Source organism: Anas acuta, chromosome Z (genome assembly GCF_963932015.1).
Source record: "Anas acuta chromosome Z, bAnaAcu1.1, whole genome shotgun sequence".
Classification (NCBI taxonomy): domain Eukaryota; kingdom Metazoa; phylum Chordata; class Aves; order Anseriformes; family Anatidae; genus Anas; species Anas acuta.
This window is the reverse complement of record NC_089017.1, coordinates 5,834,030-5,853,018: the sequence shown is the minus strand read 5'-3', so window position 1 is coordinate 5,853,018 and position 18,989 is coordinate 5,834,030. Positions and strand designations below refer to the sequence as shown.

Here is an 18,989-nt window from a genome sequence, read left to right as displayed (position 1 = left end):
TCGTCTCCTTGCCCTTACAGAGTCATGCTCCCTGTAGGGTGCTGAATTAACTGCGCCTTGTTGAGAAGCCCTCTACCACACAGGCATGGCCCTGTGCCCATGCCTTGGCCAGAGCTGGGGGACCTTAGCTCCTTTGCAGCCTCCATGTCAGATAAAACCTGGAAAAGAAGTGAAGATCAGAGCTCATCCCCACCATGGCCAGCACAGCGCCTTTATTGGTGAGACATGGAATAGAGTACAGAGTCAATCCTGGCTCTTAAGCCGCAAAGGGAGAGGCAGTCTCCATGGTGCTGCAGCCTCTCCTGGGCAGTAACCTGCAGGAACAACGTCCGGGGATCTGGGTTGGTGCTGCAACCTGGCACTGCCACGGTGGAGCCAGACAGGCTGGGGAGGGAGCCCCTCTGGAGCTGGTAGGGCACCTGGATCAACGTCGGGAAGATGGAGCTTCAGAAGGGGTCTGCGGGGGGTGGAAAGGACCAGGATAACCTTCTGGGGTGGTGGATTGTCCCTCCCATGGCTCTTCACAGCCTCGGGCTTCGTGCTTCTCTTGAAGCAGGACAGGAGGCCTGTGCTGCTCAGCCCTGTGGATCTCACAGGGGTTTGGGGCTGCCCTGACTGAACATGGGGTGTTGGTGGAGCTACCCTGAAGGGGTAGGGAAGCCTGGCTGGGGCAGCGGGTTCTCTTCGTCCCTAGCGTGGACGTGTCAAGTACTGGTGCCTCTCCTCTGATCTGCATTATTGGGCTGTGGTGCTAGGTAAATTCCTGCCCAAACTCTGGTTCCTGCTTCAAAGTCTGACCACAATTTGGAGACAGTCCAGGCTGAGCTGTGCAGCTGCAGAGAATACTTGGGGTGGCTCATCGGAAGAGTAAAGCATCGCGGGGCTGTGCACACCCTCCTCCTCTCCTCTGGTTTCCACCGTTTCCTCAAGAAAGCTGAAGTCCTGTCCAGAGATGGGCTGTGACCATGCCTCTACTTGAAATTGCCGTAGGTTTCAAACGAGTTCAAGTAGCTGAGGGCTAGTTCATAGCAGAGTCTGTACTGCTCCTGCAGATAAAAGGATGCGGGTGAGTATGTGGTGCCCAAATGCCTGTCACAGAAGGCCAGCCTGGTTGCCAACAGCCCCCCGAACAAGCCAGGCAGAGGTACAGCCCCCTCTCCTCTGCCCCCAGTGAGGAATCACAAATGTAGGCTTGGTGAATATAGGATGAAGGCTGGGCTGATCCTAGGGGAGCCAGCACCACCAGGTGGCTGCTGCTCACTCCCATCCAGGGTGTGTACACTGTGACAGCCTTGAGGACATCAATGGTCCACGTAGACCACAATGTTCCTGGAGCTGGTGGTGAGGTGGGTACAGGACAGGCACCCAGGCACAGACCAGTTCTTGCTCTGGTGTTGCCATCCCCGTCCGAGTTTGGCCAGCACCTACCACGTCTTTAATCAGCTGCCTGCGTTGCCTCTTCAGCATCCTCACAGCCTGGGATACATCCACTAGCCCCTCGCTTTGGATCTGCTCGCACAGGAAACTGGCAGCACAGAAGATCCCACTCCGGCTGGCACCGTCCCTGCAGGGCAGAGCAAGGGGAGGCACTTACCCTACATTTCCTGGTGTCCCACCAGCCAGAAGAACTCATGCCCACCCTTCACCCGAGCTGAGGTAGGAGCTGTGAGCTGTTTTGAAGGATACAGCCTGGACTCTGTGCCACAGGCTGCTCCTCCAAAAGATATTTCTCACCAGCAAGTGACGAGGATGTGTCCGTCCTGGCTCTGCCGCTGGTGCGTCTCCACCTTCCCCAGCAGGCTGATGATGGTGGCAGGGTGCGGGGGAAGATGCTGCTTCATGGGCCAGTCCTCCAGTTGCCAGAACCGGACTTCCACCGCAGCCTTCTTGGGCTAGGAGGGAAGAAAGACAGTGGGTCGGGCAGAAAAGAATCCCACTGGCTTCATGGAGGAGAGGCAGGACAGTGTGGGCCTGGCTCAGCTTGCACAAAGATTTTACCTGCTGCCTGTTGGTGAGGGCGAGTGTCCAGACTGTGAAACCAGCTCCAGGCTCCTCTGACAGCAGCTGGACGTGGAACCGGCCGTAGATGGCTTCGCCCTGGGTGGGCCAGACCTCCACGTATGTCTTGGGGGAGACATGCATGGTCACACAACGCCCTGACCCCCACATGGAGTTCAGCAGCTCGTGTGGGTGCATTTGGGGCAGCCCCCTGCCTACACGTGGGTGCTCTGCCTGCTTTGTGCTTGGGACAAATCCGTGGGGCTGCAGCCAGAAAAATAACACCAAAAACCAAAGGGCTGCCCCTGTTACTCCTTCCTGTGCCTGTGGGGACGCCCCACCACTGTTGTACCAGTTATTCCACAGGGCTTGGGCTGTTCTCAGGGCGCAGCCACGTGGAGCCCAGAGGCTTGCAGCTCATCCCCATGGCAAGCAGGACCCCGGCAAGGAGAGCTGCATGGGGGGGCAAAGGCAGAAAGCAGGCTGCAGGGAGAGGGGAGGGCAGCTGACCTTGTCCAGCTCCTGGAGCTGGTTCAGCACAACCACCGCCGTGCAGGTGTAATCCCAGACCAGAGCCCAGAAATCCACCAGCGTGCTGGAGAAGGGCAGCTGGGTGATGATCAGCCTGTCCTCCTTGGTGTACGTCTGCAAAACACACCGGTTGGGAGGCGTGTGTGTGAATTTAGAGGTCACACAATCCGCAGATAGAGCAGTGCCTGCAATAACCACACTGGGCAGCCTCCACGATGCTGAAGGCTGGGCTGGAAGGCTCTGAAGACCCAGGGGCAGAGCCCGAGGAGATGCAGAGCACCCAGCAGGTGAAAGGCAGTGGCTGAGCTGAGCATGCTGGCAGGGCTTAGGCTGATCATGAGGGCCATCTCCTGGCAGCAGGGCTCCAGGCACTGCGAGACGGGGCTGTCTCACACCTCGAGGTGGGGTGGCACGGACCAGCCCTGCCTCAGGCAGTGGTGCCTGTGAAGCCTCTGCTTGCTCCCAGCAGCTCCAAGCCCTGCTGAAGCTGGAGCCTTACGTTGGCAAACACCGCGTTGATGTAGCCCGGCGAGCCGTCAGCATTCAGCGAGGACATCAGGATGGGCCGGCAGGAATCCGCTGCAGAGGCAAGGGGCAGAGAGAGAAGGGGTGAGCCATCTGCCTTCACAGAGGGGGATCCGGGTGGGGAAAGTCCTGAAGCAGCAGTAAATCCACCCTCCCGGCTCAGTAGGTCATGGTGATGGTTGGACTCGATGACCTTGAAGGTCTTTTCCAGCCTAGATGATTCGATGGTACTAAGTATTGCCAACCAAAAAGTGATGCTTGGTGCAGAATGCTCCATCCCCTGGTGGTGACCATGGTGCTGGGGAGGGAAGCAGCATCGCCCGCCTTGCTGCTCTTAGGAGCTGGGTCTGGGAGGAAGGGGGCAGCCCAGCCCCGCAGTACCTGGCAGGATCCCTGGTTTGCGGTTCTTGGGCTGGTTGCTGGGTTTCTCTGCTTCTCTGCACGGCAGGAGCTGGAACAACTCGGAGAAGTTCTGCACTGCCTGTAAGGGATGGTTCAGCTTAGTGAGTCCTGCCTCTCAGCTCCCTTTCCATCTCCAGCCACCCCAGAGAAGTGCTACCAACACCTCCAGCCCACAGCTGGGTGAGGGCTGTGGCAGGAGGCCCCAGACCCAGTGCACCAGGCCCTGGTGGTACCTTGAACTCCTTCTCAAGGACGTTGCTCTGGCTCTGGGCCTCAGCCCCTTGGAGGCAGCGGATGTGGCTGGCGACGCTCTCCACCGGGACCCCAGTGCTGCCGCAGAGCAGGCCTTCAAGCAGCACCTCGTACAGGAAGGCATACTGCTCCTGCGTGGGGACACGGGTCAGTGCACCATCTGGAGCAGCTCCACAGGCAGCCCTGGGACCCCAGACCACCAGCACTCAGACTGCTCTGCACTGACATCGACCTGCACCTGGAATGTGCCAGCTCCAGCCTTCACCTCCCTGCTGGACACCTCTCAGTGCAGGCAGCCCGGCTCTAAGGAGCAGCCAGAAAATGCAAAAATCCAGTCAGGAGCATCTTCCTCTGGTTTAGTGCTCTCTCAGATCAGACTTCAGCTCAAAGGAAGCCCAGAAAACCGATGGACTTGTCCTCCTGATTTAGGAAGACTGGTATGTAGCTGGATGTAAGTAGCTGGATGGTCCTGCCTGACCTACAGTTTCCTCCACAGGATCACAGCACTGAACAGATCGTGAGGACATAGTCCCTTGCCCAGGACACTGCAGCCCAGAAGATGCCAGGCAAACATCCCGAAAGCCTGAAGGACACATCCTAAAAGCCACACACGCATGCTTGTTGCCTATAAGACTGCCCTTCCATGCCAGACTACTGGTGCATGTGGCTGCTGCTGCTGCTGCCACTTCAGAGGGTCTCAGAGGAATGTGGCTCCTGCCTAGGTTTGGACACCGTGTTGAATACAAGAACCCACAGCGTCCATCACCTGGCAGCTCCAGTGCCTGTAGCTGAACCACACAGAGTGTGTCCACTGTGGCTTGGTTCACCACATCCCTGGGAAGGGTGGGAAGCAGATCTGCAGCCTGGCAGCGTGCAGGGATCAGGCGACTCTCCTCACCTTGGTCTGCACCATGCTGACCCGCTGCTCCCGCAGCTTCTGCACGCAGTGAAAGACGTCCACCTTCCCCTCAGCCTTTGCCATCTTCAGGAGGAAATCCATGGCGATGAAGGTACCCGTCCGCCCGATCCCGGCACTGAGGACACAGAAAAAGAGAGGTTGGTGCTGCCCTGGCCAGCTTTGCTGCAGCATCCGAGCATTCCCATCCTGGTACCTGCAGTGCACCAGCACAGGCCCAGCAGGGGCTTGTGACTCCCTGTTGTTCACTCTCTCCACCAGGTACAGGAGCTGGGCAGGGTTTCTGGGCACCCCATGGTCTGGCCACTGCTGGTAGTGAAGTTGTTCCACTGCTCGTGGGAGAGGACAGCCTGCCTGAAGAGAGGGAGACACGGCTGGGAGCAGGAATCAGCCTGGTGTGAGATATGTTCATTTGGTTCGTGTCAGTATGGAACAGTGCTAGGGCCGCATGGTATGATGAATGTGACCTTCTGTCTTACATACCCTTGTATAACCACAAGTCTAAGGAAAACAGAGTGGTTAATGTATATAGTTCTTGTATCTTGCAAAGGAATGTTTTAGCAATTCATGTCAATAGAGAGCCTGAAGGGAAATGTATTTGTAGGCTTTTCCTTGAAGTCTCTGATATCTGGGGGGTGTCAGAATAACTGCTAACTATTATGACTATTGCATGGGACACTATGCAAGTCTCTGATATCTGGCCAGGAGATTAAGGAGACGGGGAGAGCTGAAAAACAACTGAAAGACAAAGCTTGCAGGGGACATCGCACAAGTCTGACATACAGACAAATTGGACAAAGGAGAAGGACAAGAGGGAGGAAGACTACGAACCTTCAGCATGAGAGACCCCCAGAGACCCCCAGAGGGACCACTGGAGACTGATATGCATGCTCCAGTAGGAGGGTTTGGATTCTGGAAACTAATTATAATAACCCTGTTTTTTTTAGAAGTAGTAATGAATATGTATCAGCCTAGGAGCATAAAAATCAGCTGCTTGATGTAACTGGTGTGCGTCTTGGTGGAGCAGAGACTCCCGGCGCACCCAGCTCTGTTTGCTTACCTCTATTCCTTTAATAAATTGTGAACTTTGATTATAGTCCTATTTTGAAGACTGAGCCATTTATTACACTGGGAAGTTGTGTAAAGCAATGGCATGACAACAAACAGAGACAAAGCACGGCAGGGATGCACCAGCACCCAGCCTCCTCCCTGCACCCCACCGCAGTGACTGCTTCACCAGAGCTCATCAGACAGCAAAGGGCATGATGAGGACTTTGAGCAAATTCACCAAGCCACAAGATTTGCTTTATTCTCTGCTTCCCCCTGCTGAGAGCAGTGAACTCGGAGGAGTAAATGCAGTGTGTGTCCCAGAGAGAAAAAAAATTTACAATGTGGAGTCTTTCCATAGTCATTGAAAAGCCCTTGCTTCCCCAGATCAGACACTTCCTAAGGCTGATACTGTATGATATGAATATAGTCACATTTATACCAGCCCATCCTCATTTTTTTTTCCTGAGCATCACATTCACTTGGCCAGAGCTAATAGACCCTGGGACAGAGTCCAGTGATAGCAAAGCTGACCTGCTACTGCTGGAGACCAGGCAGGGCTGACCACCAGCAGCACCCTGCATTTCCATCACAGCCCCATGCCAGTCTTACCTTTTGCAGGCAGAAGATGCGTGTGATAAGGCCCGTGGTGGTTCTAGTGTTGTTGAGTGTCACGGTGAAGTCCCCGTAGACTTGCTCCTGCTCTGGCCAGTACTGCTCACACTTGGTCTGTCAACAGCAGCGAGACTGCTGAGCACCAGGAAGCTCATTTGGGGAGTGTTACAAGCCAGCTCTTGGTGTGGAGCTGCTCCCTGCCCTCATCAAAGGCTGCACTGAGAGCAAAGCAAAGCAGGCAAGGAAACCTGGGCACCGGGGAGACCTGAGCTGAGCAGAGGGGGAGATGGTTCCTGTACCTTGTTCTGCTCCACTAAGCCTGTCAGCATCACAATGACCGAGATCTTCTCCTGCCAGACCATCTGCCAGAAATCCACCACCGTTCCGGGCAAGGGGCCTAGAGGAGGAAGAGGAGAGCCTGGTGTCAGAGCCCAAGCCGTGGAGATGCTCCCAGGCTCCTGGGTTAGGGTTAGCCTCGTGTTTCCCTCTGCCCAGGAGTTACACTGCACATCCTGGAGGGCATTTCAGCAGCTTTGCGAGGAGCCTGAGACCCCCTCACTGCACAGAGCAGACTGACCCACTGCAGCTCTGTGCCGCTGGAAGGAGCCTGATGCTGAGCACAGCACTGTCAGGCATTTGCAGGGTTGTCCCTGCTCACCAGCCTCCAAAGGAGAACGAACCAGGGGACCTCGTCCTTAGCTTGGGCAGTGCAGGAGCTGGCTCACAGCCTCCTCCTGTGGCCAGACTAACACCACCTGTGCCCTGCAAAAGCTGTGACCACCAAGGACAACAGAAGCACAGGAGATACAGGGCTCTGGATGGAGCCTTTAGCAGCTCCTGGGCTGCTGTTCCAGCTCCCCACATACCAAGGGGCTCAGAGCAGAGAATGGCATCTCCTGGGCAGTTCATCCCTGTGCCAGCTCTGGGCAGTTTCCAGGGCTGGAAGCACTCACCTTGAGCTGCAATGAAGAAGCGCGGACTCCGGTAGCTCTGTGAGAGAGAGTTTCAAGCAGCTCCAATCACCCAGGTTAAACATTTAACAAGAAATACAAGAAACACAAGGCCGATCTCCACAGGTACCAGAGCACCCAGCACAATATGTCCCACAGCACCAATCCTGGACAGCACGGAGAGGCAGGGGCTGCCTCTCCATCCCTGCGCCCTTCCTACTGTGAGCAGGTCCCTCTTTATTAGGGATGAGGACGGTGCACAAACCCACCAGAGTGCTGCAGGCAGCTCAGAGAGGACCAGGGAGAGCAACATCCCAAGATCTGCCAGCATGTGAGGACAGCAAGTGCCAGTCCCTGGGGCCACCCGTGTATGCATATCTCCTACCCTGCCCAGGGCAGCGATTCCTTGCTACCTACATCCACGTAGCTGGCGTTGATGTAGTCGCTCCCTGCATCTGCAGAGGGCTGCAGCACCACACGGCAGTGGTCATCTGGAAGAGAAGGGAGGTGGGAGTCAGTGGGCTGTCGCTCTGGGGCAGCAGTGAAATGACTGTTACAGGAAGGAGGTGTAATTCAGGAAAACCCAGGGCTGCCCGCTCCCTTCTCAGCAGCCTTCCAGGCCTCAGGACACGTTCAGAAGGAAAGAACAATGAATGAAACAAAAGGTGACGTGGCACAGGCAACATGCTTTTGGAGGGGCACCTACACCTGCCCAGAACCCAGCAACCTTCAAATGCCCATGCCAGACCCCAGAGAGCCCTGCTTACAGGGAATGATGAACTTGTAGCGGTTCTTGCCCTGGTTACACGGCTCCTTCCCAGCATCACAGGGATGCAGCAACGTCGAGGTCAGTTGCTGCAGAGGAGGAAGATGAGCTCTGGATTAGCCTAAATTCTGGGGCTGGCTGAGGCTGCCTGCATCGCATGCCCCACAGGGGGCTGGGACTGCATGGACAGTGCAGCTGGACAGGAAAGCAAAGCTAAACCAGACCTGGTACTCTGCCATCCGCCCGGCACCGTGACTGCTGGCTGATTCATCCTCTGTCTGCTCAGCCTCTAATTCTGCCCTCTTAAGCCTCTTCAGAGCCTCCAGCAGTTCCTCCACTGGGATCTGTGTGTTCAGCTTGTTCACACCTACGGGGACCACCAGGGGAGGAGGTGACCTGACAGCAGGGAGCGGGACCCCACCACAGCCCAGATTGTCCCTCCCCATCCCGCTCCCCCTCTTTGGGGATGTGTTCCTTTCCCCATACCATCCAGTTCTGACCTCCCTTGGTCCCATAAGGACCTTACAATGCCTGGAAGCACCCAGCCTGCATTTTTAACAGGCAGCCTGTGCAGATGGGGCCTCTGTTCATACTGCACCTCCTCGACATTTTCTCAGGGGGATAGTGCTGTTGCTTTCAGACGGTTTTGAACTGCTGTGCTTTCGCCTGTAAAACAGCAAGAGAGGCCCTTGGACACTCAGGAGATGGAGAGAAGATTTATATCAGGGTCCACCCTGGGTAGCCCAAGGACCTTGGTATCCCATGGCAGCACAGAGAGCAGAAGAGCAGCACATACTAACCTGAAGAGCAGGAAGAGCAGCAGAATCCCCAGTGCCAGAATTAACATTGTCACCACAAGTGCCATCAGCACAGGCTTCCTCTTCAGCAGAGGCACCGGCTCCTGCCCTACAAACAACACAGTTCAGGATCAGGCTCCTGCAGAGCCCGAATCCATCAACGGGAGACTCCACAGGGGGGTGGGGAGAAAAGCAGCTTCCATCATCATCCATCACAGGCTCTGTGCTGGGGCGAAGTTAGGCTTGTGCAGGAGTGGGTGCTTGAGTGGTGTGAAGCCCTTCAGTGTGGGCTGTGTCTCTATGACTGTCCCCAGGCATGGCCAGAGCCAAGTGAGTAGTTTGAGTTTTGGGGGTCACACTTGCACTAGGGCAGCATGAGGACTAAGATGCAATGCGAGATGATGGCATGGAAGCTGTGCAGGGTCCAACTGTACCGCAAGTGCCCAAGTGGCCTCAAGATCCAGGGAACATCCAAGAGGCTGAGGGTAGCATCTGGCTATAGCATCACCCCAGAGTATGGGAAAAGAGAAGTGTCCTGTGCTCCACAGGGAGCTCCTGCCCTCGCCAGCCCCTTTCCACAGCAAGGTGCCAGGCTGGGAAAAGGGAGGACGTGGCAGAGAGCCGTGGGCACAGGGTGCAGGGTGAGCCAGCCCCTCCACAGAGGAGCCCACTTACCCATAGAGAAGCTGTTGAACACGCAGGCGAACCTCTCCTCCTGTTGGGAGAAACGGGGGCAGAGTTCAGAGCAGAGGGCTGCCACCCAGGGCCACCACGTCCCCAGGAGCCGCGGCACCCAAGCAGCTGCAGCCTCCAGCCACGGGTACCTCCTGGGAGCGCTGCTCGAGGCGCAGCAGGGCGGTGTAGTCCCAGCCCGGGCGCAGGGGAGCGTTGTGGAAGCCGTGCCCACGGGTCCCGTCGCCCAGCACGAAGTCCGTGGAATTGCTGAGGTTGAGCACAGCGGCCACGTAGGTGTCGGGCAGGTGGCTGGTGTTGAAGAGCTGCAGCTCCCCTGTGCAGGCATCTTCCAGCGCCGTGCTGTTGTGTGTCATGGCCACGAGGAGCTGGTGCTCGCTGCAAGGCAGGGCTGTGAGACGGGGCTGGGGACAAAGAGCTGGAAGGAGGCAGCTGCAGGTGTGAGCGCTGCTCGGGGCTGTGCAGAGCAGGGGCTGCACTCACCTGGCCGCCCCGGGGACCCAGGGGATGGGGCGGAGGCGAAGCACGGCCGTGCCCTGGGAGGGGGAGATGTCGCGCACGAGGCGGGAGCTGGCATCAGGAGGGGCTGCGGTGTCTGTGCAGGAAGAGCCGGGGACGAGCATCAGCAGGAGGCCCGGCGAGGCAGGGCAGGGCTGGGGGCAGCGCACGCACACCCTTACCTGAGCCGTTGCTCTGAAAGTCGCCCAGCAGTGCTGCCCCGGCCCCGGCAGCCGTCAGGCCCCGCACGGCCACCGTGTATCTGGTGCCAGGACCGTGCGCAGGCAGCGGGTGCTCCGTGACGGAGCTGCTCAGCCTCAGCCGCTCGACCTGGAGGAAGCCGCCGTCCTGCGGGCCCCAGGCAGTGACGTTCAGCTGGGGACAGGACACGGAGCTGGAGGGGAACGTGCCCAGCACACAGCCAGCCACAGCCCAGCAGCGCCTGCAGCTGGGAAGCTCCCAGAGAGACGCCCCGGGAGCCTTGGCCCCACGCGTGGACCTCAGCGCAGACCGGAGGAGACAGGGGGGAATTTGGGGCCAGCACTCGAAGCAAGAGCAATCTGCTGCACCACAGACACCCCTGCAGCAGCAGCAGCTGCAGGTGGAGCTGCTCAGAGCACTCTTCTGCTCTCCAGGCTGATTTCCAAGGCATCCTCAGTGAGGCTGCATCACATCCAGGGAGAGACTCCTACAGGTTGGGTGCTGCACTGGCCCCCTTCCTCCTGCTCCCAGCACTGCACACCACAGACTTTCCTGTGCCACAAACCAGAACTAAGGCCCCTGAGGCACAGGAAAGCCCATGAGACTGCGCCACAAGACACGTCACAAGGTGCTGCACACAGAGCCCCAGCGTCTGCCAAACCACAGGCTGTGCAGAGCTGGGGAGGAAACCCCCTGGCACCCACAGCCCCTGCAGGCAGCAGGAGTGTATTGGGTTTATGTGGAAAGGTTTGGTTGTGGCGGGCTGCAGGGGTGGCCTCTGTGAGAAGAATGCAGAAGCTGCCTCATGTCAGATAAGAGCCAGTTTCAGCTGGCTCCACAGACACCTGCTGCTGCCCAGAGCTGAGCAGGAGTGATGTTGTTTGTGCCCCTATGAGTGCAAAGAAAGGGAAAAACAAGCTGCACCTCACAGCAGCTGGGAGAGAGGAGTGAGAAGCAGCCCTGCAGCCCCCAGGTGAGTGCAGCAGGAGGGCAGGAGTTGCTCCAGCAGCAGTTCCCCTGTGGCCTGTGGAGAGGCCCCTGGTGGAGCAGGCTGTCCCCCTGCAGCCCATGGGTCCCCCATGGAGCAGATCTCCACGCTGCAGCCCCCCCATGGGTGGAGGAGCCCCCGGTGGAGCAGGTGGATGTGGCCTGGAGGAGGCTGCGGCCCATGGAGAGCCCCCGCAGGAGCAGGCCCCAGGCCGGAGCTGCAGCCCGTGGAGAGGAGCCCCCGCAGGAGCAGGGGGTCTGGGGGGAGCTGCCGCCCACCAGTGGGGGACCCGTGCTGGAGCAGTTTGCTCCTGGGGCATGGACCCTGTTCTTGTTCTTGAAGGCAGCAGTTCTTGAGCTGCTGCCTGTGGGCAGCCCCCGTGGGCTCATTTTGGGAAGGCCGGCATCCATGGGAGGGACTCCACGGGGAGCAGGGGCAGAGAGGGACCGTGAGGGAGCAGTGGAGACGAAGCGTCAGGGGCTGAACACAGCCCCATTGCCCGTTCCCTTATGTTGCTCAGGGAGAGGACACAGAAGAGGGTGAAAATGGGGGGGAGGTGTTTTTAGTTTGTTTTTAGTTTCTCACTGCTCTAGCGTATTAGTAATAGGCAATAAATTATATTAATCTCCGTATGCTCACTCTCTTTGTCCCTGACAATAACTGATGAGTGATCTCCCCGTCCTTATCTCGACCCTTGAGCCCCTTTCCCTGTGAGGAGGGGGAGCGAGTGATCAGTTGTGGTGCAGCTCGGCTGTAAAGCTTGGTAAAGCCAGCACGGGGAGGAACATTGAGAGGGAGTCAGAAATGCTCAAACGTATCACAGCAGCTAGAAAATCAGGCAGCAGGATGGATCTCAAGGTCCTCAAGGATTTCCCATGGTCTGCCCGCCCGCCTGTGCCCAGCACCCACCCTGAGGCACCTGACGAAGCGCAGGGCCCACGGGCAGCCCCCGCTCCCCTGGTACCTGGTACCCGAGGATCTCCCCTTTGCAGGAGGGCAGCGCCTGCCACCGCAGCGTCCCCGTGCTGGCATCCAGCCACAGCCGCTCCGGCTTCTCAGGCACTGGAAGCACAGCGAGAGGGGGTCACACACAGGGACACCCACCTGGGGCTGAGCCCGCAGCTGGGTGCCCGCGGCTCCTGGTGCCAGTGGGGACAGGGTGCTCATGATCAGCTGCTGGGTGAAGAAGGCATTTATCTGCCTCCCCCACATGTGAAACAGTCCAGGAATGTCCCTCCTCTCTTGGACTTCCCTGTGGACACCCACCTGTTTCTTTTGTCCTGATCACCCATTTGAACAGGATGGTGCTGGAGGGCACTGAGATGGTGATGCTGTAGTTAGTGAAGGGCTGCAGATGGTCACAGGTAAATGTTCCATTCTGGCCATGCAGCATCTCCTGTGCTGTGACCTCCTCAGCCTCACAGGACGGGGAGGAAGGCCCTGCCAGCCTGCACGTGGCCTGCATGCGCTGGCAGGCATCGGGCAGACTGCAGGTCCAGTTCAGTTTGATGCTGGTGGTGGAAACCTCCCAGGTCCCAGGCACGAAGACCTCTGTGAAGGAAGCATAGAAGAGGGTCACTGCCTTGCCTTCCCTTCCCCTGGCCCCCTTGCAAGGTGCTGCAGTCACAGCCCTGCTCCCACCCAGCAGGAGGGAGAGGAAGCCGGAGGTGACACTGCCCACGGCAGGTCTCCAACTCTGCAGCCACCAGCCCCCTCCCAACACAGGCACCCCTGGGGACACAGGGCGAGCCCTGGGCAGGCACAGGGGCTGCCTCCCTCTGCCTTTGGCATCTTCCCCTATATCCCCCAGCACTCAGGGGCCCAAGAGAGCTCCTGGCACCTCTCTTACCCACACACTGCACCATGGAGCGAATGTGGGTCCAGGCACCTCCCGGGTCCTTTCCCATCCAAACTTCTCTGTACACAGGCTTCCCAGTGCTGATGGACTGGATTTCACTTGAACATTTGATGTGGGTGAAAGATGGCTCGAAACCCTCGGGGCAGCTCAGCGTCGCTTCTTCGTTCCTGTGGTAATCCTCCCGCTCTGGTGCCAGACGGAGCCTTGGGTCCCACCAGGGCTTTCGGCACATTTCTGGCAGAGGCAAAAGCAGAGTTAGGGTGTGGGTGCTGAGGAGGGGAAGGGTACCGCCAGCTATCGGCAACCACCAGCAATCCCTACAGACACGAACGGGAGACGGAAGGAGGGAGGGAGGGGGCTCCCCTTGTCACTTGCCCACAAAATCCCTTCTCCACCCCATTTCCATGCTCGCTCTTTGCCCCCCAGCACATCCCATGGCCGGCAGCTCCCCAGGACAATCCCACCTGCAGCAGGAGACCCCCTGCAGCCGCTCTCTGGAGCTGACCCCAAGCCCAGCTCAGGCTGCCCTTCACCTCGCCGTGCCCTGGCACCAGAGGAGCCGCAGGGCTCCAGGTGAGGCACCTCCTGTCACCCCACTTACTGATGCACATTGTGGGGCTCTGAATGAGGACCCATTTCCCCAACTTGTTTTTCTGTGTCCAGGTGCCCTTGTGCTCCCCTTTAGGCGCAACCCGAGGTCTCCATGCACATTTAGCCTGCTGGAAGGGGAACAGGGAACCCTCTGGGCAGCTCAGCGTCACTTCTTCGCCCTCCTCATAGACGTCCCGCTCTGGTGCCAGATGAAGGTCAGGGTCCCACTGGGGCCTCGAGCATTTTACTGTCAAAGGCAAATTTGTGTGAGAGCGGGGCCAGGAGGCTCGGGGAGGCCAGAACCAAGGCCCTGAGGAAACCCGAGGGGTGCTGAGCCCAGGACAGCAGCGTCACAGGGACCAGTGGGGAAGGAGGGTGCTCTGAGGGGGGAGCTCCTCAGCAGCCGGCAGGGCACCGCAGCGCCAAGCAGGAGCTGGGGCGGGAGTGTGAGGGCAGAGAGGGGACGGGGAGAGCTGCCCCGCGTACCCACGCACGCTACGGGCTCCTCAATGCGGGTCCAGGTGCCTCTGTCTCTCCTCCCCCACCAGCTGACCCCATAGTCAGGTTTTCCTGAAGTCACTCCTTGAAATTCCCTCACGCATTTGGCACTGGTGAAGGAGGGCTTGACAACTCCAGGGCAAGACAGCCTCAGTTCCTCATTCAGTGTGTAGCTGTCCTCATTTGTTGTGTACCTCGGTGTGTAGTTGCCTTTCTTTGGGACAAGCACGACCCTTCTGTCCCACTGGGGTTTCTGGCATGTTCCTGCAGGGGAGAAAGCGTGACAGTCCTCCTTGGGGACGGGGTGCTCGGGCAGGAGGGGGCTGAGGCTGGGCCATGACTGCCTGCGGGGTCGGCCATCGTCAGCAGAGCCCCTGGGTGCGGGACAGGAGCCCTGCGGGGCTGTGAGGTGCTCAGAGCAGCAGGGCTGAGGGCAGGATCTGGCCACAGCTCAGGCAGGGCAGAGGCAAGGCCGGGCCCCGCTGGGGGCTCCTGTCCCGGCCCAGCTCGGGGGCTGCTCCCGGCCGGGGCCATCCCAGAGCCGAGCCCGAGGCATCCCACGGGCACGGTGAGGCGCCAGGGGCCCTGCTGACGGAGAGGAGCCCGCGGCAGGGGAGAGCTGCTGCCCCCGAGTTACCTGTGCAGGCCTGGTACATTTCAATGTGATGCCACCTTCCCTGCTTGTCCGTCACCTCCCAGGCATATTCCCACTCACTCCATGCAACACATCTGATCACAACGAGAGGAGGATAATCCTCAGTGAGGCAGCTCAGTGTCAGCTCCTCCCCGTCATCATAAGATGTCTTCTCTGGGACAAAGTGGAGGCTTGAGTCCCACTCAGGCTTCTGGCAAACTGCAGAGAGAAGAAGGAGAGCGTGTCAGTGGGATGGGAAGAGCCAAAGCTGATGGACCTCTCCAGGGGTTTGTGCCTCGTTGCAGGGCACATCCCGGCAGAGGCAGGGGTAACGCTGCACAGCACGTGGGGCTGGCCCCTTCCTCCAGGCTGGAGCTCCGGGAGTGCTCCGAGAGAGCAGGGAAAGGAGCACTGGGCTTCCAGCCCTGGAGGGATTCACAGCATGCCCGAGCACGGAGGCACTCAGAGACACACACCGGGGCCATGCAGAGAGCTGCCCATAGGCCCCAGACACAATAAAGCGTCCAGGTGAAGCTTCAGCGAGGCCAACACGGTGCAGGAGGGCAGCTGGCAGGCTTTGAGCAGCAGGAGGTGAGGTTGGTGTTTCGGGAAGCTGTGCTGTGGAGCGGGAAGTGGCAGCACGGGGCAGCATGCAGCTCACAGCCGGGGTGTGCGGCCCCACGGGGCTCCTCCACGGCCTCCCTTGGGCTTTCGCTGCCCCAGGATTACAGGCGTTGAGGAAAGCTCTGAGAGAGCCGTGCAGAAAGACGGCCGGGGGACAATAGGACAAAGGGACAATGCCGCCTGCTCAGCGCAGGGAGCAGCGCTGCGCCACACGCCCCGACCACATCCTCTGCCGGCAGCGTTGGCACCGCGCACGCAGCGCTGCCTCCTCCCCAGTGCTGGGACGCAGATTTGTCATCTGGCTTCCTCAGCGAGCCCCCAGAACCCTGCCCGCCACCCCCACTCCTTCGCTGCCAGCCGCATCGCCTTGCCTGCGGCTCTTCAGGTAGCGGAGCTCAGAGCTGGGGCACGCCTGAGGCTGGCCCGGAGGATTTGGTACGCTGAGTGGGGACAGCCCCATGCTGCCTGTGCCACGGTCCTCGCGGCTTGAGGGGCCTTTTAGGCATTGAGACAGGCACAGCAGTGTGCTGCAGCTCATACACTGTCCCCTGGCCTGTGCCCCTCTCCCTGATTGTACCCCACACGTGCCTGCAGGGCTGCCCGTGCCTCTGGGAGTGGCCAAGAAGCGTTCGTGTTTCGATTCCTCTTTTTCACAAACACCAAGGTGCAAACTCAGCAATACCGTCTCCGCTGCAGGCAACCCCAGAGTTGTCCTAGGACGGTCGGGTGACCGAGACGTGCAGAGCACACACAGGACAGCTTGGGTGGAGGATTTGGGAAAGGGGCAGGGGGATGTCTCCTGCTGCGGGCTTTGCCCTTGGTTTTCCAGTGATGGCGTGCTGTGCTCACACTCCCTGTCCCTCCAGGGGCACAGCTCCCCTGGCCTATGCCATGCAGCACAGACCCTGCTGTCCCCCACCTGGCCTGAGTTCAAATCAACACCTGAAAAAAAACAGTCCCATTTTGGGGCCCTGGTGACAGCCAGGGTCCTCGACTTGCGAGCTCCTCCAGCCTGTGCCAGCCCAGGGACATACATGTACATACAGCAGGTCCCTACAACGTGAGCACGTGCAAACTGAACATTTGTTGCCCCCCAGCTGCAGCAAGGTGAGTTTAGAGACAGCCTCCAGGTCAGATGGATGCAGAACAAGGCAGGGCGATGGTCCCCAGAGCTGGGCTCAGGCCCCAGGCCGTGCTGCCCTGGATGGGTTCACCACCTCCTGCAAGCTCAGATAGCACCTGGCCCTCCAGGCACGCAATTAACCGGCTCTGCTGCGATTAAAATGTCAGTCCCACTTCCCAGTTCTGCTGACGGATGCTGGAAATAGCAAAACAACCTTGATCTGCTCTTAGAAAGCGAGCCTTGCTGCGAGGTACCCCTGTGGGCTTCGCTCTCCACCCTCTCACCCCGTCCCGGGCTGCAGCCCCTGCTGCTATACAGGGGGAGCTGGGGGCTGCCTGGTGCTGGGGTGCTCACCCCACCACACTGTGACCGATGCCCTCATGTCCCTGGCACGGACATCGCCACCAGCCTCTGATAGAGCTGCTGAGTGCTGCCGGCGGTGAGGGGACACGGCAGACACGCAGCAAGGGAGCCCAACACTTTCCTCTCGCAGGGAGAAGAGCGCCCACCTCTTACCTGCCTGTCGGCGATTTTCTCTGTAACCGGTCTCATCCCTTTCCATCTTTTCTGCTGCCAGCAGAGGCATGAGGGCCAGGAGAAGGCTCCAGCACAGGGCCATGCTGCCTTCTCCCCCCTGGCAGGACCGAGGGCTCGTCCCGCCGGCTGCTGCTCAGCGCCCGCCCGACTGCGAGATGTGCAAGCAGCGAAAGGAAGCAGGCAGGCAGAGCGGCTGCATGCGGGGCGAGAGGCTTCCTCATTGGAGAGGGAACCTCTGCCGCTGTCAGCACTGCTTTCGTTCCTCGGAGCACCGGGGCAGCTTCGCACCCGTCTCACAGCCCCGCAGCTGAGTGCTGGCCGGAGAGGTTTTGGGGGCTCTTTGGTGGGAGCAGCCCCAACCATTTCGGGATGGGCAGCAGCGGTCACAGAAGGACATATGACCAGCCTGGCTCTCCAGGACTTCTGCGGGAAGATGGAGCTTCCACGCTCAGTAGAGTCACGCAGAGACTACGTCAGCACAACTCTCCCTCGATTAATATCTGAAAACTTGGAAATAATTGTGGAAAAAGGCTGCCAAATGGGCATTGACGGTCTTTGTGAGCTGGTGGCGCACGCTTGGGCAGGAAAGCCGAGGTGCTGAATGGGTGCTGGAGCACAGGCTGAGAGCAGATGCTGGGTGACACGCTGGTGACAGCCACGGGGACCCGCAGTGTGGGTGCCATGGCAGTGATCCCAGGCCTGAGAGCCCGTCTGGTGGTAGGAGCCTTGAGGTGTTTTGTTTTCTCTGATGGAGACTTTGGAGTCTTTCAGTGTAGAGGCTCAAAAACCATTTATAGAGCTGCAGAAGCAAAAAGCAAACCACATCAGTAGGAATGAAGTTCCCCTTTTGGGGGAATCTTTGGAAAATAACTAGGAAAATTCCATATGTCAGAAAAAATCCCCTTAAAAGAAAAAAACAACACATCCCCGGGGCCTCCGTTGCACTGCTCCCGGTGCTAACAGCCTGGCCTCTCCAAGAGCCCTGCATTACCCCATCTAAAACCTCAATTGCCCGTAGAGGAAGCGTGGCCCCCGTGCTGCCAGGAAGCCCTGTGTACTTGCTCATTCTCTCTCTCTTCACACTTCCCCTTGCTCCGCGTCGGAAAAATCCAGACTTGAGCATACCCGTGCTCCGTGCAGAGGGCTGGGGGTGTCGCAAGCCGCCGCTGCCTCGCGGCACACCAGGCGCGCTCCGGTTACGCAAGGCCAAGCCAAAAGTGCAGAGGCAGCATCTGGCCTGGCTTCAGCGCCTGGGACACCACAGGTGATCCTGGGATTTTGTGGGGCTGGCAAGTGTCACGGCCACCCCGTGGCACCCGTGGCACAGCTGGGAGGGTGAGCAGCGTGTCTCATCACTACCCCCATCCCGCGGTGAGGACCGCATCCTGCCGCGGTGCCGCCCTCAGAGGTGACAATAAAGAGCTCAGTGCTTGCAGCCCGGCACCAGAGCTCTCCTAGGTGAGGCGAACCCAAAGACCCCCCTAAGGATCCGTAAGGATCTGTCTGCTCTCAGTTCTTCATGCTCTGAGCTACCAGCACCACAGATTTTCGGGGGCAGATGTGCAGTTCAGAAAGTGTTTTTGCAAAAAAAAAGGACTGATATCTGCTTCTACAGGCTCCTTGCTCTGTATTTTTATCTTACTGATAAAATCTTTACTTCTCACCTGCCTGACGCTATTTTGCGTCATCTCCCCGTGACTTCAGCTCTTTGAAGAGCACCTCTCTGTTCCACATAACCTCTGGCCCTAGCATTTAGCCCTGCTGATTCCCCGCTGCCTTTTGACGCCAGGAGCCCTGACAGGCTGCCTTAAATCCTGGCACAGGCTTGCTGGACGGTGCTGCTTCCTTTGGGTACATCTTACCCAAGTTTCCGCTTCTCATGCATTTCCCCTTTCTGAAGCTAAGCAAGATGCCCCTGGACTTTCCAAGCTTTGTTGGTTAGTAA

At 58.8% G+C, this 18,989-nt stretch overlaps 1 protein-coding gene across 2 annotated transcripts; it reads right to left on the bottom strand.

The window, feature by feature from the left end:
* Nucleotides 1-183: 183 nt before the first annotated feature.
* LOC137848677 (receptor-type tyrosine-protein phosphatase epsilon-like) lies at nucleotides 184-17,264 on the bottom strand. Of its 2 annotated transcripts, XM_068668021.1 has the most exons (29): nucleotides 17,024-17,264; nucleotides 14,764-14,979; nucleotides 14,115-14,390; nucleotides 13,639-13,875; nucleotides 13,029-13,271; nucleotides 12,446-12,730; nucleotides 12,144-12,241; nucleotides 10,173-10,365; nucleotides 9,976-10,087; nucleotides 9,624-9,870; nucleotides 9,475-9,514; nucleotides 8,803-8,908; nucleotides 8,601-8,668; nucleotides 8,227-8,369; nucleotides 8,004-8,091; nucleotides 7,654-7,727; nucleotides 7,240-7,276; nucleotides 6,586-6,683; nucleotides 6,284-6,400; nucleotides 4,821-4,978; nucleotides 4,607-4,742; nucleotides 3,690-3,839; nucleotides 3,436-3,535; nucleotides 3,029-3,108; nucleotides 2,509-2,643; nucleotides 1,999-2,124; nucleotides 1,735-1,892; nucleotides 1,429-1,564; nucleotides 184-1,046 (listed from the first exon to the last, which is right to left on the bottom strand). In XM_068668021.1, exons 1-29 carry the CDS (start codon nucleotides 17,124-17,126, stop codon nucleotides 972-974), a joined length of 4,035 nt encoding a protein of 1,344 aa, XP_068524122.1. In that variant the 5' UTR covers nucleotides 17,127-17,264; the 3' UTR covers nucleotides 184-971. The 2 variants fall into 2 exon arrangements, with proteins under 2 accessions (XP_068524122.1, XP_068524124.1); XM_068668023.1 differs by lacking the exon at nucleotides 14,115-14,390 and having other exon boundaries at nucleotides 17,024-17,263.
* Nucleotides 17,265-18,989: the final 1,725 nt, after the last annotated feature.